The following is a 23,137-nucleotide window of genomic DNA, read 5'->3' as shown; positions in this document are numbered from 1 at the left end:
ACCCACTATACGAATTATGTATGTGAGAACAAAGATGAAAGGTGAGAATGAATATAATTATATAAGACATGTTGCTAACTGCTAAGTTTGGTAAAACAAACTAAGTTATGGTGTTTTGTGATAAAATACCTTAAAATATGATGCTACTCACTCAGTTTTTCTCCAGGTTTGATTTTTAATATTTTATTAAAAAAAACTCCTTCACATCTCCTACGGGCAAGTTGAAATGGGGTTATATTTTAATATTCATAAAAAATTGTGAATATATCACTCATGGTAACATCCATCTTGAAAAGAAATACTTGAATTGTTAAAATCCAAATCACATTATATATATATATATATATATATATGTAAGAACTTATTTCAGCAAAACAAAAATTAATTTCAAGATTCCACCTCATAATATTAATTGAGAAAACATTACCTCTTATTTAACTGGTTGATATTAATTTGATATTTATGACCATTTGTATTATGTAATATGATTTTATTTAGTTGAATTAACTGTAATTATTGTTGTTTTTAGACAGACGAAAAAATTGAATAAAAATTCATCTATTTTATTAAAATAGCAGTACAAATAAAAAATACCTTTAAAACTTGTAATCTATTTACAAAGCAATACACTGAAGTATTTAATAACTTTATATTTAAGTAATTCACGATTGTTTCAAATTTACGAAATCATTTTCTGTTGTTAAAAAAATAAATCATTTCCTAAATTGATTTTAAACTAAAAAGAAATTGGCAAAAATAATGTTTCAGAAAATGATTTTCCCAAAAAAATAGTCATTCCTTATTTTGCATTGCTCCTAAATTCTAACATTCATCAATTTTATTAGGGCCAGAATCATAATACTGCCGTGGGTCATAATTTTAACCTAATGGACCAATTATTAATCATCTATCTTATTAAGGTTAAAATCATATTTTTTTAAAATCACCCAGCATAAATCACCATTATCATTTCATATTTGTTTTTTCTTGTTTTTATTATTTTTCAAGATAATGATTTAAGAATCTACATTTATATATTGTTTAAAAACTACTTCAAAAATTCTGTAGGAAATTAAATTTCACTGTAGTAATATATATTTTGTAATACCAAATGATTAAATTTAGTACAAATTATTATTTACTAAATAACATACATTTCATCATAATATATTTATTATGAAGAATAAATGTTACAAAGGCCAATTAGAAACAGAAAATTATATGGTCATATTTACATTATACAATATATTTTGTAAATATAATAATATATAATTAATTATATGGTGACACATCTACAATATATTACACTTAAATTAAAAAAATATATAAATTTGTAAAATAAAAATCAAACATCCGCATAATTGTACGGATTAAAGTTTAGTAATTTTTTAATCGGTGCCGCAAAAAACTTAAAAACCAATTATTTTGATACAGGAGTATGAAAGTTCCTGAAAGTGATCAAATGTGTGAAATAAATATGCCTGCAAAAAGCAGAACTATGACTTTGTCTTTCAGCTCTATTTACCTTTGCGTATGCTTTCCCCCAACCAACTAAGAAACATTTGTTTACTTTTGTGTGACATTACTCATTAGTGACTGAGAATTTCTTAACTCCGGAAAACAAAATCATTTATAAAGAATGCTTAAAACTAAAATGCTTGGACCCACTAGTAAAGTAAGTTTTACCGTTAATTACTGTTTCACTCTATTTCGTCGAGCGAGCCTGGTATTTTAAGAGCATCCACACTGGTTGTTGTGCTCTCACCATTGTCTCTTAAAATAAATTTTAATATTAAAAAATACAAATTATTCACAAGAAAATATGTGTCATAAGATTAATTTTATACAGGGTCGACCGTGAGATATTGAGTTATATAGACGGGTTAAGAAGAAATTCAATGATTTGGAGGTCTAAAATTTATTTTTACAAATTTAGAGACTTATATCTATAAAAAAATTCAAATATTTTGAGATTTAAAGCAAATGTTCTATTAGGTTTGGCCGGCCCTGATCTTATATAGTCACTGTATGATTAGTGTAGAGACAATACAAGAACATGTTCTCAAACAAGAGCATGCTCTCTTTCTCTTTCTTGCCTTTTCAGTTCTTTTATATTTTTAATTTTGAGAATAATGGTGAAAGCATCACCATTGTCTCTAAATTTATGTTTGAATTTTGTATAAAGTAAAGACTATTATAATGTAAAAATCTAAATATTTTAAGATTTATCATTAGAGAAAAACACTCTCAAATCTCAAATAAAAAATTCAACAAACTTCAAATATAAAGTTACTTTTGAAGATACTCTAAGATAAGAAAAGGTTGAAAGCCTGAAAATGGAGGAAGCCAAGAATTTGTTGGGGTAGAACGAAGTGCCATGCTTCGGGAAAGAAAATGTCATGGCTTTGGGTCAAGTAATACATTAGATATACTTGGATGTTTTTAGATAGTAGAGAGACAGAGACAGTGCTTCACACGTGCATGTACGTCCCATCCTTTTCTTGTCCTCCAAGTCATCCAATTAAACCCTATTATTGAATGGTTTTAATTTTCATCTAATTATCAAGAAGTAACTTGCTAATATAGTCATGAAGGCTATGAATTAGAACATTCTTTACCTATAGTCCACTACAAGACCTGAGTAAAGTATACTATATACGGTTCAATGCAAGACTAGCTTGAGCAACTTGATTGTGGTCCAGGATCCTTTTCTGCTTATGGTGGACCTGGTGGTGACTCAAAATGTGGTTGTCAGGTTCATGCAGTACAGGAAATCTTTTATTTAAGCAAGGATCATGAACTATATTATTGTGCTTTGCTGCTACTTTGCGTGAGCCACGTGAATGCATCACTATTGATAGGGGCGTTCTTATATATACAAAAAAAAACATTAGTTTTGAAAAACCACAAATTAATGATCTAGTGGTAGGCGGAATTTGAAAATCTAAGGGATCAGGATTCGAAACAACTCTACAACACTAAACATGTATAGTCACACAAAAATAAAGTCATGCTTTGGACTCCATTTCAATACCCCAAGAGAAGATCCATGTTTGGACTGTACTTCTAATTGGAGATTTGTCCTTATATAAATTTTAATAAAAAAAATTTAAATACATTAAGTTATTAAAAAATTAGTTTTGAGCTCCAAAATTTTTAGATCTGTCTAATATATAATCCCAAATTAATAAAACAAACTTTTATTAATTTTTAAATAAATTTCATATTTCGCCTCTAATATTAAATGTAAACATGTATATTTAGGTTATGTAGTGATATGGTGGGCCCTGAGATTTTAGGATTGTAGGCGACTTAGTAAAAAATTCAATAATTTTTTTAAAATATTTAGAAGCTTATGTCTATATAAATTTTTCAAAAAAAAAATTGGGAATTTGAGTCGAATGTTTCATTTGGCTTTATCCAGACGAGACCGACTATGTGACTTTGTGGTGTAAATAAAAATGATAATGAATGTATGCATGCCCACCGATGGAACATGTAACTATTATCAGTGTAATGGTCTCTATAGCACTTGTGATAAATAAAAATTAAAGGTGAATAATTTTGAAGCGGTTTAGTGGTCGGTGTACTTTGGGAAAATTTGGATTCGAATCAACTTCACAACACTAAACTTGTGTGCCATACAGATATGATCTCATATTTTAGATCTGTTTGAATATCTGGAAAGAAGATCTATCTGTAGACTGCATATTCCATTAGATATTAGTCTGATCTTTTTATTGGTATGAGATACCCCAAATTAATTTAAAAAATAAAGGTGAATTCTAATACTTCCATGTTACAAATTTATGCTAATATTTTCGAATACGTTTTCCATCTGACAGAGAGAGAATGTTGTGGGTTGGGTTACAAAACAAATGCGAGCTGCATGTATACACGAAAAGACATCATATGTTTAGACGTGTTCTATGCGGCTATACCGACTACAACCCCTCAACACTTGTATTGTTTTTTTGGTTTTTCTTTTTGAAACTTCACTTGTATTGTATAAATCAAGTTAACACGTCGAGACGTGTATAATAATAAATGATAAGCACATTTACTCGTAGTTAATAAGGGAATATATTAGTGAAAAAATGAAACTATATATCATACATATACAAAACACTATTAGAACAGAATGAAAAATGTTATAGATCGTTTTCAAAAAAATATGTATTATATATAATGGTTTTGATTAAAGATACCAGAAATGACAGTAATTTTCCAAGATAAAAACATACATGAAGTAAATGGAAAATTTAGTCTAAAAAGGCTGGATAGAAATTTTATTTTGCAGAATCATCATTACTGTAGAAAACATATATATTAAAAACTATGAAGAACATTACAAAAATATTTTACAATATACAATATTATATGTTTTATGAAAATTTACGTCTGAACAATATTTTTCACTTACACTTTAGTTTGTATTAGCATAATTAAAAAAAAATATCATAAAAATGTCATTATAACCTCATATCATCTCGCTATCAATTTAATTCAACCTAAGTCATAACTGTAACAGCTAATGTGTATATATATTGTCTCCTCTAAATAAAACTCGAAATATGTAACGATTTATTCGTTAATTGTGTTACAGTTGATGCTTAGAAATAAAATGGCCCTTCGGAAATCACGAGGAAATCGAAGGATGTTCTCCACCATGTGCGTATGCTAAATAACAAACACATACTTCTTTTTACATTTTGGGATTTATTCTTAAACTATTATTCTGAATATAAAAGTAGAAATGGTACGTAGCAGGTCGCCTACATTCTTGAAGAGTTTCATTTGTGAGCAAAAATTAACTAAAGTTATCTAAGTTTGGCAATCTTTGATGTGAAAAAACTATGGAAAAAAATCCCTCTAATTAGCACCACTCCCACGTTTCACACTTCATCGGGAGAAAATTTTAATGTGCACTGAATTAATTCCATATTGGAAAATAGGATAGTCTTTTAAGTAACCGGCCTACAAATAGAAGGCTTGTGGATCTGAGCAATCTAGCTTAGATATTACCCGGCAGAAACTATATGACTTACATAGTACATCCTATGTTTCTAATTACTTGTAAACGGTGCGTTTTAGGTCGCCAACTCTGGTCATAGAGTGTCGACAACCATGTGAAAATGTTGTTCCAAATAAAGAAAAGTTGTTTCAAGTGATTTTAATGAGTAATTGCATATAGTCTGAAAAACATACATGAAGTTAATGGACGCAACTAAGTCCAATTGTATCATTATCAAGTAGTTGATGATTGAATCGTAAAGGCGTGCTGGAAAACAATTAAAGAGAGAAGAAGAGGTAGAGGAAACGCCTCAATCTGCGTTTCTTACAATGTCTCCTCCACTAGACATCTTAAATGTATTGATTTTAGTTCATTCACCATTTTTTTACAACAAAAAACAAAATGAATCTAAGCAGATTCCTAATCGGAGAATTATCTCGTAGGAACTGAGTCAACAGTAGAACGCAGATTCTTAGCATCTCTTACTTCAGTCTGTCTGCTAAAATGTTTTACGCCTTTGTTCATTCACCATTTACAATCTTACTATATTTCTAAAGAAAATAGTCAAAATACAAATAGTTACGTGTAAGTCTACGACAGATCCTTTTAAGCAAAAAAAAGTATGTGAAAGATCCAGACAATTCGGTTCATAAAAACTATCCAAAATATCTATTTGAAATTATACTATTTTTAATCAACCATTTTACCCACTTGACCACACAATGAATTTGTTCTATTTTGTGTTGTTATTTCCGGATAAAATGAATTAGTTCAATCCAACTAATTCTCCTACGTATGATATGTTTTGTTTCTAAGCATCTAACTAGTAAGTTATACTATTATATTATGTGATGAATGGAAAACAAAAAGGTTTCTAAGCATCTAACTAGTAAGTAATACTATTTTATATTATGTGATAAATGGAAAACAAAAAAGTATTGTTCCACCAACTACATTATGCCAAAAGAAAACTCTTCTTGAGGGGTGAGAGGGGGGGGGGGGGGTGGGGGTGGGAGATACAAAATCGCTACTAAATCAAGTCATCTCAAATAAATAAAACCGCTGGATACATCTATCTTATTAAAAGAGAAGTACCCATTTAAAAATACCCCTTAGTTTTCACTTTTATTTACACTTCATGCCACTGTAGTATTAATTAAGTTTCCTATTTTTATGTTTGTCTTTTTCACTTTAGTTAATGTGTTTTCCAAAATTAAATACACAATTAAACAATACTTTCTATTTTAATATTTTGTCTTTTTTCACTTAGATTAATGTGTTTTCCAAAATTAAATTTGAATTAAATACACTTCATTAATTTCTCCATTAAATCAATTTCAAATTAAAAAAATTACATTTTTACTGGACAAACAATTCATAGAAATTATAATATCAACTTTTCATTTAAGGAATCTGAACGAAAAATATTATCAAATTTGAACCGAAACTAGATAATATCTAAACGGATTTTTACCATTTTGGTATCTAGAAAACCATAACCAAACCTGATCTGAACGAAATATTTTGGATATTCGAATGTATTTATATACTTAATATGTTAACTATTTTTAGAGTTAATATTAAAGATATAAGCTATTTTAAAGTTGTTTAAAATATTTGAAATATAAAAAATAGTCAAAAGTAAACATCTAAAATAGATAAACAATAATTAAAACACCAAAAATACTTAAAATATATATTTATTCTCATCCAAATATTCAAGTTAAACATATTTTTAATTTTTAATTTAGGTACTTTGGCTTACATTACTCAAATTACATTACTCATATTTACATGATATATTATTTTTATTTTTAGATTTAGAGATATTTAAAGATATATAAATTTTGAAAATTTAAAAATAGTTTAAACGGGTTATCAAACCCGCAAAAATCCGAATCAAACCGGAACCAAAATTTATAAATACACGAATAAGGCTAGAATCTTTAAACTCGAAAATCTCAAACCCGAATAGATTTTAACCGAATTCGAGTGGATACCCAAATATCCACCCCTAACTTAATCAATATAAAACGATCAAATATTATAAATATATTATTTTGTATAAATAAATAAAAACTAAAAGTGAAAATTAATACCCGTGCGGTCGCACGGGTCAAGATCTAGTGTTCATTAAGTCAAACAAATCACAGTGATGTGGCAACTGTTTTTTCCTCAACTTTCCTTAAATTAATACTAGGCCACTATCCATCACCTACTTCACTTTTTGGATTTTCTTATATGTTGAGAAGTTTTTTTTTAACGACATATATTGAGAAGTTTTTATCAATCTCTTTTTATGATGAACTAATCAATAAATAATCGGATTTGATCAAAAAAAACGAATCAATAAATAATCGGGAAATTTTAGAGGGAAAATATATGCTAGAGGATCAATATGTTTGTCGTACTATTCACCGCATAAACATATGGTACTAGAAGTTTTCATCCACCATGCGTGGAAATAATAACTTAAATATAATATTATTTTATTTTAAAAGATTTTTTTATATTTTTATATTATTATTTTATATTTGATCTTTATCGGTCTGGAAAAATTAAAATCATAAATGTAATTATATATAGTCTGATTTCTTTGAATTTTATTTTAGTATTTCAGTTTTATTTTATTTAAACTTCAATATAATTTCATTTTATAAAAAATATTTGTTTCTGTTATATTTTATTTAATGATTGTTTTATTTTATCTTCTAGTTTCCAAAAATTTATATATTTAATTTTATAAAAATTTAGGATTTTCTTTATTTTAGTTAAAATACGGTAAAATTTTAAAATCATTTTGTTAATTTTCCTAATTAACCAAAATTTAAATAAAATTTCAGTCATTTAACTATCAAAAAAAAAATTGATTAGTAGTGCTTTATTTTGTATTTTTAAAAGAACACTTATAATTTATTTTGATAAATATCTATATTTACACAAAATATGGTATATAAGTTGATGGATTATTTTTGTATTTTAATTATATTTAGTTGAATTTTTTATTAATGTGATATATATACATATGAATTTTTGTATTTTAAATTATATTTAGTTTAGTTTTTAATTATTAATTTTATCATATTTCGAAAATGAATGTTTATATAAAATTTATTTTAATGTTGACATATGAATTATTAGTCATTAATTTAGTTTGTATAGAAAATTTGTTTTAAAGGGAATTATTAGTCATTATCTTAATTAATAAACCTTGCCATAAATATAAACTTTTATAAAATAAATTATACATGTCACATTAAGTTATAACGTCTGGATCGATTATTATCGATTAATTATGCTATTACAATGATGAGAATATTACAAAGACGATTATACAGCCGACAATTCTACCATCTTGTGAGAATACACGCCTGACTGCACCTCTCCGAGCCGTCCTATGAGATCCATGTTCGATGGTACGCTCTGCACCAAGCTGAAGATCTCTTGTAATCCGTTTCTTCATAAGATGCATAATTTGGTATTTTCTGGGGTTTGAACCCCAGATCTCCGGGTGTAGAAGCATTACATGAACCCTTAGTCAAACCATTGGACCAAGGGAGCTTCCACATATAAAATAAAATTAATCTTTATAAAGTATATCAAATATTTATATATATATATACACATATATATATGCAAAATATAATATATAAATCAATGTAAAAATTATGATGTAATTATTTATAGTTTAGTATTATTAATGTTTGTATGTATATATTTTTCTTTTAATGGAAAGATATGAGTTATTATTTTTTGGATCAAAATATGGTTTATTATTTATTAATATTTTCATTATTCTTGCAAAAAATAAATATTTATATAAAAATTTTATTTTTAGTGATTGTATTAGAGTTATTAGTAATTCCCATGTAAAAAACTAGTCAAGAATATAAATTTAAAAAAAGAAATATTACATGTCATTTTTTTTTATAACCTGAGGGTCCGGCGATCGAGGTCAACCGACTAATCCTACGAGACCTACGGCACTCCACGTATTCTTGCAATTTAACGCTAGTCCGAGTGGTCACAAGGGGTTTCGAAGCCGTGTCTGTATTGGGATTGTAATTCTCTCAAAGATCACTAGTCCACCACTATATGGTTAGAAATATTACATGTCATAATTAGAATGATGTAATGTCAAAGAATATGTTATTTTTTTAATGAAAATGAACGTGGCAATAATACATATGCTAATCACTTTGTAAATAATGTTCAGCTACTTTTTAAAAACAGAAGAAACATACAATTATGACTTATGATAGTTGATTCTAAAGTAAGAAACAAAAAAAAAAATTGGTACAATCCTTTAAGCCCAAGGAAAATCTAAAAATAGAAAAGAAATCCCAGTGAAGTTGTAGATTATGGTAGCTTCTAGTCTATACCCCAATTTTAAATATCACTAGATTTTGGACCCGCACGTCCGTGCGGTTATTATTTTGCTTTTAAAAAATGAATATGTTATATATCCGATATATATATATATATATATATAACATTACCATATTGCATATTTGTTTTATAACATTTTGATTGTTTATATGTTGTTTCATTATTATTTACAATTTTCAATTCCTTTAGTTGTATGTTTATATGAATATATGTATACATTTTATTATACATATATAGTTTTTGTGAACTATGATATTATTATTATTGTTATTATTATTATCTCGGTGCTAAATTTCATTTTAGCAAGAAGTTGCAAACTGAGAAGATTGGCTGATAGTAATATTGTTTTGAAATGTTTTATGAAAGCTAAGAGGAAACCATTAGTCATTTGACTGTTATTGGTAATGTGCAAGAGTTCGTATTTTGATTGCAAAAAAAAAAACACATCAATGATTGAAATCAAATATAAACTTTCTGATCGAATCTGTGAAAGTTTTGTCATGTAGCAGTCATGTAATTTGAGTTTTGAGCATCATAAAGACAGCTTTGCAGATTCAGTTATGTGCTATATAATTTTTGTTCAAATTCGAGAACTGTTTAACCCGAGTAAAATGATAGGCAAATTGGTTTGCGATGAATGTTAGTCGTTTTGCTTAATGATTATATTATGGTTTGTTAGAGTTGACCGAAGTATTGAATTGATATGGTTAAGATGTTAAAGCCGGTGGTTTCTTTAAGATGGTATAGCATACATAATGTTTGGTTAACTATTATAATTAAATTTTGGTGGTTTGATTTAAGTGTTAAATATGGTTTAAGCTAGTGGCATAGACTTGTAATATTTAAGGATAATTGAGGGTTAATTTTAAATTGTACTTCACTTTTAATAGATTAGATAAAAATAATAAATAAATAAAAATAACAATAGTTCTCAAAAAAGATTATTTAAAAAATATTTATTTATAAGATTTAGAATTTAGTGTTTAAAATTTATAGTTTAGAATTTATCTAAATGTTTAGTGTTTTTCCAAGGGTTAGAGTTTACCCAATGGTTTAGGGTTTACCCAATGGTTTAGGGTTTAGGATTAAAGTTTAGGGTTTAGTGTTTTGTTGACAACATGTTTAGTGTTTTTCCAAGGGTTTAGGGTTTACGCAAGGATTTAGGGTTTATGATTAGAGTTTAGGGTTTAGTTTTAGAGTTTAGGGTTTAATGTTTTGTTGACAACATTAATTTTTTTTTTAATTCGTTTTTATATACTATTTTTATTTATTTTAAAATTATATTTTGAAAAAATAATATAGTATGACAAGTTATTTGTTTCCTTAATTAAAGATACTAAATCTAAAATGACAATTTTCTATTGGTTGGTGAACCTAAAGGTTCACGGTAAACCCAAGAATAACTCGAAATTTGATTGTGCAAACTTTAGCTTGTCAGCTTAAACATTTAATACTTTTGTTTACTTTCAAATTTTCTTTGTAGGTAAGAAATGAAAGATTAAAAAAAAATGGTTGGTTACTTAACCGAATGCTCGTAATACATAATGACCGAAACATGACCAGCTGACTATCTTCTCAGATTATGTTTTACGAAAACCATAGTAGTAATATACATATAGAAAATTGCATTAATATCATAATTTATGTGAATTAATATTATATATAATATATTGTTTCTGGTTCAATTTGTTTCCGGTTCATTTTGTTTCCGGTATCATATACCGATATGCGTGTATTGACTAAGAAGTCAATATCTGATTTTAATTCTAAGATATGATAATATGCCGGCCCAAATAGATATTGTAAATCGTTTTAATGGGTTTCGATGAAATGTAATAATCAAAGTCTGGCAGAAATTAATGTTGGATTGTTCAATGGCATGAGTTGGTAATTATTGAAGAAAACTCAGGGTCAAATCTTATTTGTACTTCAGTTTTAATAAATTAGATTGTCCTATAACGTAATGAATAGTAAATATCTTCGAATCTCATGTTTATGAAATTAGTGTAAATTTTAAACGTAAACAATTTATACGACCAGAAATGGCAAAATGTTTTTCTTAGAATTTTATAACTGTACTTTTGCGTAACAGAGTAATACACCTAACCCATTGTACAAAAAAAAATTACAGCTAAATTACTCTTTTTATTCTTTAAATAAATGATTAAACAAAAAAGTTACAAATTGGAGCATATTCATCTTCTTCTCCTCTATATAAGCCAACCTCACACAACCAAAAAAACCATCAACCTTCTTCACCACATTTCACCGAGAGCCCACACATCGAGAGAGAGAGAGAGAGAAACTTCTCCCAAATCTCTCTCCAGCAATGGTTGTTGCTATGGACCAGCGCAGCAATGTGAACGGAGTTTCCGGTGCTCGGAAGGAAGAAGGGTTTGATCCAAGCGCACAACCACCGTTTAAGATCGGAGATATAAGGGCGGCGATTCCTAAGCATTGTTGGGTCAAGAGTCCTTTGAGATCTATGAGCTATGTCGCCAGAGACATTTTCGCCGTCGCGGCTCTGGCCATGGCCGCTGTGTATTTTGATAGCTGGTTCCTCTGGCCACTCTACTGGGTTGCCCAAGGAACCCTTTTCTGGGCCATCTTCGTTCTTGGCCACGACTGGTAAATTATATTTTAATTATTTTGTCTCTTTTTGTCAATTTTATTAATTTCTTGAATGCATGTTCATGGGTATCGTCACTGACTTCAAGATTTAATTCTTTTGAGGTTACTTTGATATGTTTAATTACTAGTATAAAATAAAGGTTGAAGAAGATCTAAAGATTTTTCTTTCATCAATAATGTTCAAGCATCATCATTCATTGGTCGTAAGACCCGTAACAAAATATCTTCTTTTCTTAATTAGTACTATTATTTCCGCATTTTATGGATCTACTTTTGATGTTCTCGATTTTTGTTTCTCGTTATCTAGATCTCCGGAACTTTTAATTATAATTATAGTATAATATCAAGAAACTATAATATATTGTTTCTTTTTTACAGAAATTTTCTTGTTTTGTTAACAAGAAAAATATATTCTTCTTTCTTCTTCTTTTTTTGTGTTCCAATCTATTTTCGAGATTTAAGTGACGCGTAATATACCGGATTTGTTACCTTGTTAAAGAGTGTGAATTAAAATAAATTGTGCAATGTAAATACGTTTTTATGATAACTAATGATGTGAAAATAAAATTGAATAATGGCAGTGGGCACGGGAGTTTCTCAGACATTCCTCTGCTGAACAGTGTGGTTGGTCACATTCTTCATTCATTCATCCTCGTTCCTTACCATGGTTGGTAAGTCATTTATTAACTATTTTCATGTAAATTATTAGTACTTGTTTTCGTATTTCTTACATTTTCGTTTGTCATTCTTAGGTGTATGCTAGCAAACTGTAATCTGTGTTAACTGGAACTACCAACTGTTTTTTTGTTTGCTAGAGTAGCAATTTCATATTTAAATGAGAATCGTATTAAACAATGCATGTGACTATATGAGGTAGCTTTTCTTTTCAAAAGCATCAAATCTTTAGCAACCAATGAAAAAGAATCCGAACCTTTTTTTTAAATGATATGGGCCTATTTTATGGTCCTGAGTTTTTTTATCTTCTTAAGTAAAATTAGATTTTTGATTTTTTTTTGAGGTTTTCATTTATCGTTAATTGTTTACATCAGCTTCAGATATCTTTGAAAAAGACTTACATGCATCAATTTCATGAGGATTTCTTATTATAAATATAAAATGAGTGAGATTGTTAGATCATTTATAGAGACAATTTCATTTTTCACAAAAATGAATATGCAATTGGGGTTTGCAGGAGAATAAGCCATCGGACACACCACCAGAACCATGGCCATGTTGAAAACGACGAGTCTTGGGTTCCGGTAATCTTTCCTACTGTCATAGTTTCTCTTGTCTTTTATTTATTTGTTTGTTTCTCGGAATTTATTCTTATGTCTATGTTCTTAGGATTCTATATGTTAATTTTATTATTTTATGTTTTCAGTTTGAGGCCAGACCGACCACTTGTCAGATTGTTTTTTAGCTGTAGGAAAAAACAGTTTGCAAGTGTTAATAGTTCAGCAGTAATTTATTTTCTTAGTGGTTAGTAACTCATTCAGAAAATGAAAAATATATAGTTTTATAGTACCTAACTTTAACGATGGACCACTTATATTCGAATCCTTAGCACAAAATGATTCTCCTCGAAATCCGTTTACTTTTCTTCATTATTAGTATCTTTTTTCAGTTTTGGCGTTTTCGTAATATTTTTGTCTGCAATTTTGAAAATAATTATATAATTGAAAACTTATAAACACATCACATGCAATGAATTAATACGGATATAACCAGAATGACAAATTTTCAATCTATATAATAGTTAGTCCTAGTAATAGTTGTTTCAAAAAAAAAAGTATTAGTAATAGTCATATTAATTAAAATTATGTATTTCAGTTACCAAAGAAGCTTTTTTTTTTTTGGTGCAACAGCTGCCAGAAAAGTTGTACAAGAGCTTGCCCCATAGTACTCGGATGCTCAGATACACTGTCCCTCTGCCCATGCTCGCTTACCCGATCTATCTTGTAAAAGAAATTCCAATTTCTATCTTTTTCCTTGAAATTACAAATGGTTTTAGATTTTGAGTTTTAAGCCAATATATAAATTAATTTTGTTTGGACTTTTACTACAGTGGTACAGAAGTCCTGGAAAAGAAGGGTCACATTATAACCCATACAGTAGTTTATTTGCTCCAAGCGAGAGGAAGCTTATTGCAACTTCAACTACTTGCTGGTCCATAATGCTGGCCACTCTTGTTTATCTATCGTTCCTCCTTGGTCCAGTCACAGTTCTCAAAGTCTATGGTGTTCCTTACATTGTAAGTTTCATATATTACTACTAGACATTTATATATTATTAATAATAAATTTGTTTTTTGACATAAACTTTTGGAAATTTTTCAGATTTTTGTGATGTGGTTGGACGCTGTCACGTACTTGCATCATCATGGTCATGATGAGAAGTTGCCGTGGTACAGAGGCAAGGTAATTAAATCAATTTTTTAAAAAGAAACAGAGAGCAATAATGGTTAGTATTGAATTATTGATTAATCTTAATTTTTGATGTTTTGCCTATAATAATAGGAATGGAGTTATTTACGTGGAGGATTAACAACTATTGATAGAGATTATGGAATCTTCAACAACATCCATCACGACATTGGAACTCACGTGATCCATCATCTTTTCCCACAAATCCCTCACTACCACTTGGTCGACGCCGTGAGTGATTTAGCTCTCTCTTTCTCTCTAGTTTCATTCGATTAAAGTGTGATTACTTACTAATTTATTTAATGAATTGTCGATAGACGAAAGCAGCTAAACATGTGCTGGGAAGATACTACAGAGAGCCGAAGACGTCAGGAGCAATACCGATTCACTTGGTGGAGAGTTTGGTCGCAAGTATTAAAAAAGATCACTACGTCAGTGACACTGGTGATATTGTCTTCTACGAGACAGATCCAGATCTCTACGTTTATGCTTCTGACAAATCTAAAATCAATTAACCCGTCTTCCTAGCTCTATTAGGAATAAACACTCCTTTTCTTTTGCTTATTTGTTGCTGTTTTAAGTTTAAAATGTACTCGTGAAACCTTTTTTTTATTAATGTATTTACATTATAAAAAGTGGAAGTTTTGTTATCTTTTCCTTTCGTTGCAATCAAAAGAATCTTTTAGAACTTTTTTGGTTTGGACAAAAAGAAAAAGACAGTTCCACTGAAAATCGACAAAATGCACGCCGTTTTTGGGTCCCAGCACAACAACAATGTGTAACGGAGTTGTCGCTTTTTCAGTAATTGGAGATGCTTTACGGCCCAAATATAAAAGCCTCATTTTTTTTCAAGAAAAAAAAACCTTATTAAGCGCCAGATATCTCAGGACCTGAATAATTTTACAAAAACACGCATTCGTCGCTATCTATTGAAATTCAATAGAGGTTCTTTAATTTAGCGATTTTATATATTAAAACAGAATTCAAACTTCAATTCATGTGCAATTTTTTTTAAAATGGACCATCATTAAAAATCAATTATCATTTATTTATTATTAATAATATGACTTAATAATATATCATTCTTAATATAACTATCCATTCCTACAAACCGGATTGGTTAACAAACTTATATTTGATTCTTCATTAAATGTAATCTTATTATTTTAATTCTGAACATTTGAATTTTTTTTTATTTTACCATCAATCCAACTATTTATATATATAAAATGAAAATCAACACCCGCACAATTCTAATTTAACTTTATAGCATTTGTTCTAATCGATGATGAAAAAACTTCCAAATCCTAACTTTAATTTTGTTGTAGGATATATCTAATACTATTCATCACTCAAAACTTACAAGTGTTTAAAGGACTGTTTTAGCTATGTACCTCTTTTAATGATCAACTAGATTTTGACCCGCGCTTTTGAAGCGCGGGATATTTTACGATGAAAAATTCACTAATAATTTAACAAATATTTTGGTTATTTTTAAAGAGTGTGTATTTAAAATATTTTTGCATTTAAATCAGTATTTTTAAATTCAACCCGATTGTGATTATACCGGTTAATCCGGAGATCTGACAATTCAATTTATGTTTTTAAAATATTCATATTAAAAAATTACTAAAACCCGAGACTAACCGATTGAACTGATGGATGACCGATATGTAATCTAATTAGATTTAAATTGTAATAGTTTCATAATTTGTAATCTTATAATCGAAATTTTAAAGTTCACTATTTTGCAATTTATGAAATTATGACATTTTTACAAAATTTTAAAGAGAAAATGATAGATATAAAATAACTAAGATTAATTATTGTATTATTTGGAAACATTGATAGTAGTATAAAAATATATTGTTTGGAAACATTGATAGTAGTATAAAGAAATAAGTATATTGTTTGGAAACATGGATAGTAGTATAAAGAAAGGAACATTAGTGACTTAATGTATGTTTAACTATAAAATATAAATGTGTATTTAATTTAAAAACTTACAAAATAAATGTTAGGTCCAACAGAATGTTTCTGTTTTAATAAGATAGATGCAAAATACATGTAATATAACAGTAAATTTTTCAAAGGACTGACATCGTGAACCAGTCACTACAGAAAATTCAAATTCATTAATCTCGTAATGCTGTCAATATCCATGTAAAGTTTAGTGCGCCATCTAAACAAAATTTATTCATCATCCACATTGTACATTAGAACTATAAAAAGGGTCAAGACTCAACTTTGAACAATTAAAAAAGAAAAAAAAATCATTTTCGTGCAGAAACGTTACAAACAATTTTGGAATGAACTTTGTGAAAGAGAGTAACAGAATGGGTCTTCATATACAAATTTAGCACAATGCAGAACCTAATATGAAATGAAACTGATGCTAATATCGTTACGCAAAATATACAGAAACCATGGTAAAAAAAAAACAACTAAAACCAAAACATGTGGTAATTTGGCCCTCCTTTAAAAGCTATATACCACAGTTTAGCTCAGCTTTTAAGCTTTATAATAAAGATAATATACATTTAGTTGACAAAGCACAAACTCAAACCAAGCCGATCGATGACAAAACTCTCAGGAGATCTATAGTATAACAATCGTCACCATATTATGTATATGATAAAACAATAAACCGAAATGATTAGATCACTTCAACTCTCGGCGGTAACTGTATTCCCGCCGTTTCCTCTTCAGCGGTTGAACTTTCGGAGGCGACGACAAGTTTCACAACGAAAGAAGAACTGGAATTATACTTTTGTCTCGCTTCAGCGAAGCTTGAAGAAAGAACAGTCTGCATCCACTGATCAACTGTTTTCTCTTCATCTGGTGACCATCTCAAGGCCGCTAGAATCCGAAGCATCGCATCGTTTTCGATCTCAAGAGGTGTTTCGTGTCCAAACGACCGATGAAAATGCGACAAGATGTTCCTCTGTATGTTCTTCGCTAACCCATCGAAGTCTATCGTTTCGAACGTCACTCTCCCGTCTACTTGCTCGAAAAAATCCTCGAGCCAAGCTTTACTACTGTTCTCCGACATTGCATTTGCTTCTGTCTCATCCACGGGGAGATTCAGATCGAGAAACGAACGCTGAGACTTTACCGCTCGAAGCTCTGTTTCCAACTCCTGTCTTCGTTTATTTAGACCGTTCTTGTAAGCATTGTCGACGAGTTTTATCTGAAGTTTACACTTCTTGGCGCTGAGAACTCTTCCCTCGGAGTATTTGACATGACGATCACTGTCTTTATTATCAAACCCCGAAGTAGTAGTAGCAATAACTATAACATTCTTCATACTGATCTCTCTTCCGTGTGAATCACGGAGCTTCCCGGTTCTCACAGCATCAGACAATCTTACCTGATCAGGGAACTCAGCTTTGTCAACGTTCTCTATGAAAACGACAGACTCCACTCGCTTTGACACTTCTCCGGCGATGTAATCAACCACTGTTTTCCCTCTGAACCTATCGTCGAGCCGGTCCTGTGCCTTGAAATCCACGCAAACGCAGTTTTCTCGGCCGCCGCCGAACAAAGCTTCGGCGAGTGCTGTTGCTACTTTCTTCTTCCCGACTTGATCTGGTCCGAGAAGAGCCAGCCAGACATTACTTGCGGTCGAAGCTACGCGGCTTCTGTTATCTCTGTATCCGCAGATGATTTCGCTAACGGCGTTCACAGCTTCCCTCTGCCACCCGACTCTCCGAGAGAGTAGTTCTCTGAGAGACTTGAAGTCTTTGCAGTTACGCGACAATGGTTTCTCTAAGCCTCTCCGGTTAAGTGATACCGTTGTGGTGCTTGACTCCTGGTAGATTGTTCCCAGGCCTAGATCTGTAGTGACACAGCTCAAAGGCGAGTTCGTTGTTGCGCGGCTCGTGAGATCTTCTGTATGATTTTTTGGCTTCGAGATTTTTATTGATAAACCGGATTGGTGCGGCGGATTCTTCACAGCTTGGAGGCTAGAAGACACGAGCTGAAGTGGGAACTGTGGTCTAACAGGCTGGAAACTGAGTTTAGGAAACGCCGGAGTTTGATGGATTCTTTTGCAAGTATCGTCCCATTTCTTCTGCACAGAAGCTAATGTGTTTGGATCATCTTTAGCCTGCACTGGATGAGAAGCAAAACTAATCTAAAGATTAACTAACAGAGAGAGATTTGAATTTCAGACTAGGAAGTTTTGTTCGTAGAAAGCAGCACCTGTCTGAGAATCCCTTTGTCTTGTTCAGACTCTACATTACGTAACCAAGAAGGTAACTTGTCTGAAAACTGATGATCATCGGTGGTGGTAATCGAACCGGACTTACCTAAGGCTGTGACTTCTTGCTCACACTTCTCGTTACAGAGATGACACCGAGTAAGACGAGACTGGTTCATTGAGTTACTACTAAACGGTACTCTGAAATCTGATGTTGATGAGAAGAACCCTCCAAATGGCACAAATGATCCCATCAAACTGTAGATGAAACATAACATATATTCGAAAAAATCAAATGCTCCGATATTTTAATTTTAAAATACTAATTATCTAGAAATTTGAACTAAAATTATATGGAAAATATGAACTGAATCGAAAAAAAAAAATTCTTTATTTTTTTTTTTCAAATACAGTATTATATTTCTAATCTTATTATCTAAACTGAACCAAAAAAGAAAGCCAAAATACAAAAGACATTACCTTGACTTGGGATAAACTCCTTGATTCGAAGATGTGATAGGAAGAAGATGAAGGTTCCAGTCTTTGTCAATCGTCGGAAACCTCTCGATCAATTTCAAATACATCTCGTTGCTCGAGACACTCCCGAGGAACCAGAGGTTCTCACGGTGAAGCTTCAACAGCTCCGAGAGCCTCGACACGAGAACATCACTACTGGTTAAAACCTTGAGCTCTCCTAGATTCAGAACCGTCCCCGGTTTAGATCTCGAGCAGCTTTGCTCCACGATCCTTCCCAACTCATCGAGTTTCATCTCACTGATCTCTCTCTCCACACTAACTACGCTTAACCCGCTAATCTCCAGAGGCAGAAACCCTAACTTCCCTCTGTTGATCGAGTCGCTAAACGTTTTGAGCGTTTCACCGCCGCAAGTCCCGACAAGAAGTGGGTTCTTCTTGTCTTTCCGACCCAACACTTCGCCGATTCTCCGACAGTTCTCGTCGAAGTCTCCTCCGCTGAACCCGAATCTTGCCCGACCGGAACCAGATTCAGTTACGTTGCATAGAAACAGAGGAGGACAGCGAGAGCGCGGGAACCGCGTCACGGGAGGATGAAGCACGTCGAGCTTTATGTCGGTGCTCCGAAACCCGGCTTCGCCGAACACCCGGCTCACAATCGGGTCATCGAGTATCGACAATATGAAGTACTTGAGCTCGACCTTCAAAACCGACGTCGTTTGAGTAGTGACCCCACCGTGGAGCTGATGGAGATGATAAGTCTCCGGGTGCCTTCTCTGAGTCGCCTGAGAGCGTTTGATCGCCGCCATCAGGGAGTTAGACACTGGCGGCTCCTCCTCCGCCTCGCTCTCCGTCGTCGTCGTCGTCGCGGGTGGTGGTTTCGAGGAAGGGAGCCTGTCGAGAGACACGCCGACGCAGAGCTCGAGCGCGCGGAACTGGAGGCGGGAAGAGTAAGGCGTGCTGTGAGCGGCGCGTGAAATGCACACTTCGCGGAGGATCGAGGAAGGCATGGTTAAGAGACCGGAGATGGCGTGGAGAGACGTCGTCTGCGCGTGGCTTCTCCTACGCGCGACGGCTACTGCGTCGTCTAGCGCGCGTGCTGTTTCTTCTGTTAAACATTGTCTGGCCGTGCTAACCGGTGTCGGCATCGCCGCCGGTTAAGTGTTAATCCAAAATCACGAAACTAACTACAAGATCAAACTCAAACTACACCAACCAACAAGAAAGATCACAAAAGAAGAAGGAGATGGTGAGAAATGTTATTAAACAAATCACGCGTGAAATTTCTTGATATGGATTTTACGACAAAAATATCAAACTGAGTAGTCGCTTTTTTGAAAAAGTATTTTATTTATTTATATGCTTTATATGTTTTGTTTGCTTCTTATTGCTTTGGTTTCAAACCTCAGGCTTACGCTTAGATATGTAAGAAAGAAGAGTCGCTGTTTAACTGGTCTATCGTCCATGGGTCCCGTTAATATGTAATATTTATGTTTTTTTTTTAATTTATATTCATAGTTTTGTATTTTTGTTGTTGCCCCCAATCCTCGTGTATATTGAAGGAGCAGTGGCACATGTATAGTGAGCATAGATTCTCTATGGCCCAAGTGAAAGATCTCCTTTTACTTCTATTGGCTTATACTCTTTCAAATTTCAATTAATTTTAGATTTGACAATCCCAACAGTTTTTCACAATTATTCTCTTTTATGAGTTTTTTTCAACATTTTTTAATATCCTCTTCTTTTATTCTTATCTTTAAGAATCTATTCATTCAGCTGATAAAAATATCTAAAATCTAAGTATACATGCATATCTTCTTCTTCTTTTCGTTATTTTCCAACTTTGTATTCGTATTATACACATTATACTTCCACACCAAACCCAATTTAAGTTTTGGTCCTTCGGTTTAAAATATCCTGAATCTATATGCAAGTTTTATTCCCTTTTTTGCTATCTTTCTTTTAGTTTTGTTACCTTTATTCTTGAATATTTGACAAAATAATTAAAATACTTAATTCATGCTAACCGAATAAAATCAGGTAAAAATCTAAGACAAATATATAAAGCAATGACACTCATCTAAAAATTATTCGACAAAGCATTAACCATAAGATCATATTGAGTTACAGGGAAGCACAAGAGCCATCATAGTATTTCAGAATCATTACAATTCTCAAGTCAAATAAAGAGAGAATCAGTCAAGATCAATAAGATGTTGTCCTAATCGATTAGTTTTTCTAAAAAAAAAAATATAGAGAAAATAAAACATGATGATCATGGTAAAAATAAGTTTGCTTCAAAAAAAGTTCTAATTTGATTGATTTGAATAGAAAATTGATACTTTATGTAAAGGATTTTGAATTATTATGCATTTTAAAAAGATAATAAGAATGATTAATTAGACAGGTCAACTTAAATTATAATTAAGCATATATTCAGTGGTAGACAGTGATATGATTTTACTTTTAAGAGAATAGATGGATGTGATATGGTAAAGAATAAAAGCATGAGTAAGTGATTAGGCCCCAACCCCCTTTATAAATTCCACCACCACCACCATCTATATGCTACTTTTGTGTCATTGTCATTGCAAAAGTCTTTTATTAATAATAATGAAGAAGAAAATAAAACTTCCTTTTTTGTTTTACTTTTTTTATATTCTCCCTCACAAAGGCCTCCTTTTGTCTTTCCCCTTTTGGAAAAGGAGATTTACTCAACGAGTAATAATTATTACCAGGGAACAAAATAGTTTTTGATATTTTCAGACCAACTAAGGACAAACAAAACATTGATCACCGGAACATCGGCTCCTTTTATGTCAATTATTTTGTTTTCAACTAGCAAAATAGTACTACAAGTTAGTAAATTCGTTTCAAAGCTAAATTGACGGCCTACGATTCAGGCTTATAAAGGCTAAAAGTTTATGCAAGTAAGTACGAATGGTAGACATGTAGAGTAGGGAAATGTTTTTAGATTCAGTCTGAGATTTAAGAGATCACATATATTTTAATCTGAATTTTAATTTTAAAAATTAATATGGTAATTTGATATATATATATATATATATAATATGTGTGTGTTCTTTAAAATTTAGAGACCAAGCTAGAATATTTCATCAAACTTTGTTCTGAAGTTGACCTATATGTGTTTTTGGTGATCTAAGATCAGATATGCAATAATCTGGTCTCTTTCAAAAAGATCATATGGGTTTTGATAGTTTTTTTGGCTAAAATTTGGGAGTTTTGATAGTTTTCGGTAGGTCTAGTTCCCGGTATTGAAACAAAAGATGACTCGTCTGTAGGAAAAAGCCACTTGGAAATTAATTATCTACATCAAGAGTATTTTTAATATATCTTTAATTTTTTTAAACAAATCTCTATTATAGATTTGGTTTTGTTCTAATGTATGGCTTTATAATATAATTTATCTATATATAGAAATAAAAGTAATATTCTTCTATATTTTCTCCTAAGAATAACAGTTTTTATTATAGAAGCATACATTTCTATTAACTTGCTTAATGAAATTTACATTTTTAACAAAAGAAAAAGAATATATATACACACGTAAGCAGAGAGTAAGAAATGTGAAATATGAACTAGACTCAAAACTCTATAAATATACATTACCAAATGTGTTGCCCAGGAGTCGATTCCAAGAAAAAGCTATTCGATTTGACCCTTACTTTTCTCTTTTACATTTTTGTCTTCTTATTAAAGGCAATTTATTTTGTTTTTAGACAATTATTTGTAGTAATACTTCTCTACTCTCTACCGAATTTAAAATACTGAATACAAAATGAAATGATAAATCTCATTATATTCCATCTTTTTGGATACGCAAATGTGTTTGTCTTTCTTCTTAAAAGTAGAATCTATTAAAGATATTATTTCTGAGGATCAACCTCTTTAAGTTTAAGTAGTCCTCTAAAAATATTTTAGCTCATTATAGTTCTTCATTTGTTCTGCCACATATATGACATATTTATTGATGTTTTGCATTTT

General features: G+C 31.0%; 2 protein-coding genes across 2 annotated transcripts; one reads left to right on the top strand and one right to left on the bottom strand.

Annotated features, from left to right (window-relative positions):
• The first annotated feature begins 11,639 nt into the window (after nt 1–11,639).
• Nucleotides 11,640–15,114, top strand: LOC108811531 (acyl-lipid omega-3 desaturase (cytochrome b5), endoplasmic reticulum). Its single transcript, XM_018583587.2, has 8 exons — nt 11,640–12,031; nt 12,616–12,705; nt 13,227–13,293; nt 13,900–13,992; nt 14,100–14,285; nt 14,371–14,451; nt 14,551–14,688; nt 14,775–15,114. Exons 1-8 carry the CDS (start codon nt 11,733–11,735, stop codon nt 14,970–14,972), a joined length of 1,152 nt encoding a protein of 383 aa, XP_018439089.1. The 5' UTR covers nt 11,640–11,732; the 3' UTR covers nt 14,973–15,114.
• A 1,717-nt stretch (nt 15,115–16,831) lies between these two features.
• On the bottom strand, nt 16,832–20,550 carry LOC108811532 (protein SMAX1-LIKE 7). Its single transcript, XM_018583588.2, has 3 exons — nt 19,139–20,550; nt 18,661–18,916; nt 16,832–18,565 (listed from the first exon to the last, which is right to left on the bottom strand). Exons 1-3 carry the CDS (start codon nt 20,278–20,280, stop codon nt 17,114–17,116), a joined length of 2,850 nt encoding a protein of 949 aa, XP_018439090.1. The 5' UTR covers nt 20,281–20,550; the 3' UTR covers nt 16,832–17,113.
• Nucleotides 20,551–23,137: the final 2,587 nt, after the last annotated feature.

The sequence above is a fragment of the Raphanus sativus genome, chromosome 6, assembly GCF_000801105.2.
Source record: "Raphanus sativus cultivar WK10039 chromosome 6, ASM80110v3, whole genome shotgun sequence".
NCBI classification, from domain to species: domain Eukaryota; kingdom Viridiplantae; phylum Streptophyta; class Magnoliopsida; order Brassicales; family Brassicaceae; genus Raphanus; species Raphanus sativus.
Note: the sequence above shows the minus strand (reverse complement) of the source record. Positions and strands in the feature narration are given on the sequence as shown.

What these genes read in the sequence shown, in the direction of transcription:
- LOC108811531 (XM_018583587.2), top strand. Translation starts at nt 11,733, where the DNA reads ATGGTTGTTGCTATGGACCAGCGCAGCAATGTGAACGGAGTTTCCGGT. An exon ending in CTCGTTCCTTACCATGGTTG is followed by an intron (nt 12,706 to 13,226) that starts GTAAGTCATTTA and finishes TGGGGTTTGCAG; the next exon opens with GAGAATAAGCCATCGGACAC. An exon ending in TCTATGGTGTTCCTTACATT is followed by an intron (nt 14,286 to 14,370) that starts GTAAGTTTCATA and finishes GAAATTTTTCAG; the next exon opens with ATTTTTGTGATGTGGTTGGA.
- LOC108811532 (XM_018583588.2), bottom strand. Translation starts at nt 20,280, where the DNA reads ATGCCGACACCGGTTAGCACGGCCAGACAATGTTTAACAGAAGAAACA. An exon ending in GGAGTTTATCCCAAGTCAAG is followed by an intron (nt 18,917 to 19,138) that starts GTAATGTCTTTT and finishes TTTCATCTACAG; the next exon opens with TTTGATGGGATCATTTGTGC. An exon ending in ACAAAGGGATTCTCAGACAG is followed by an intron (nt 18,566 to 18,660) that starts GTGCTGCTTTCT and finishes CATCCAGTGCAG; the next exon opens with GCTAAAGATGATCCAAACAC.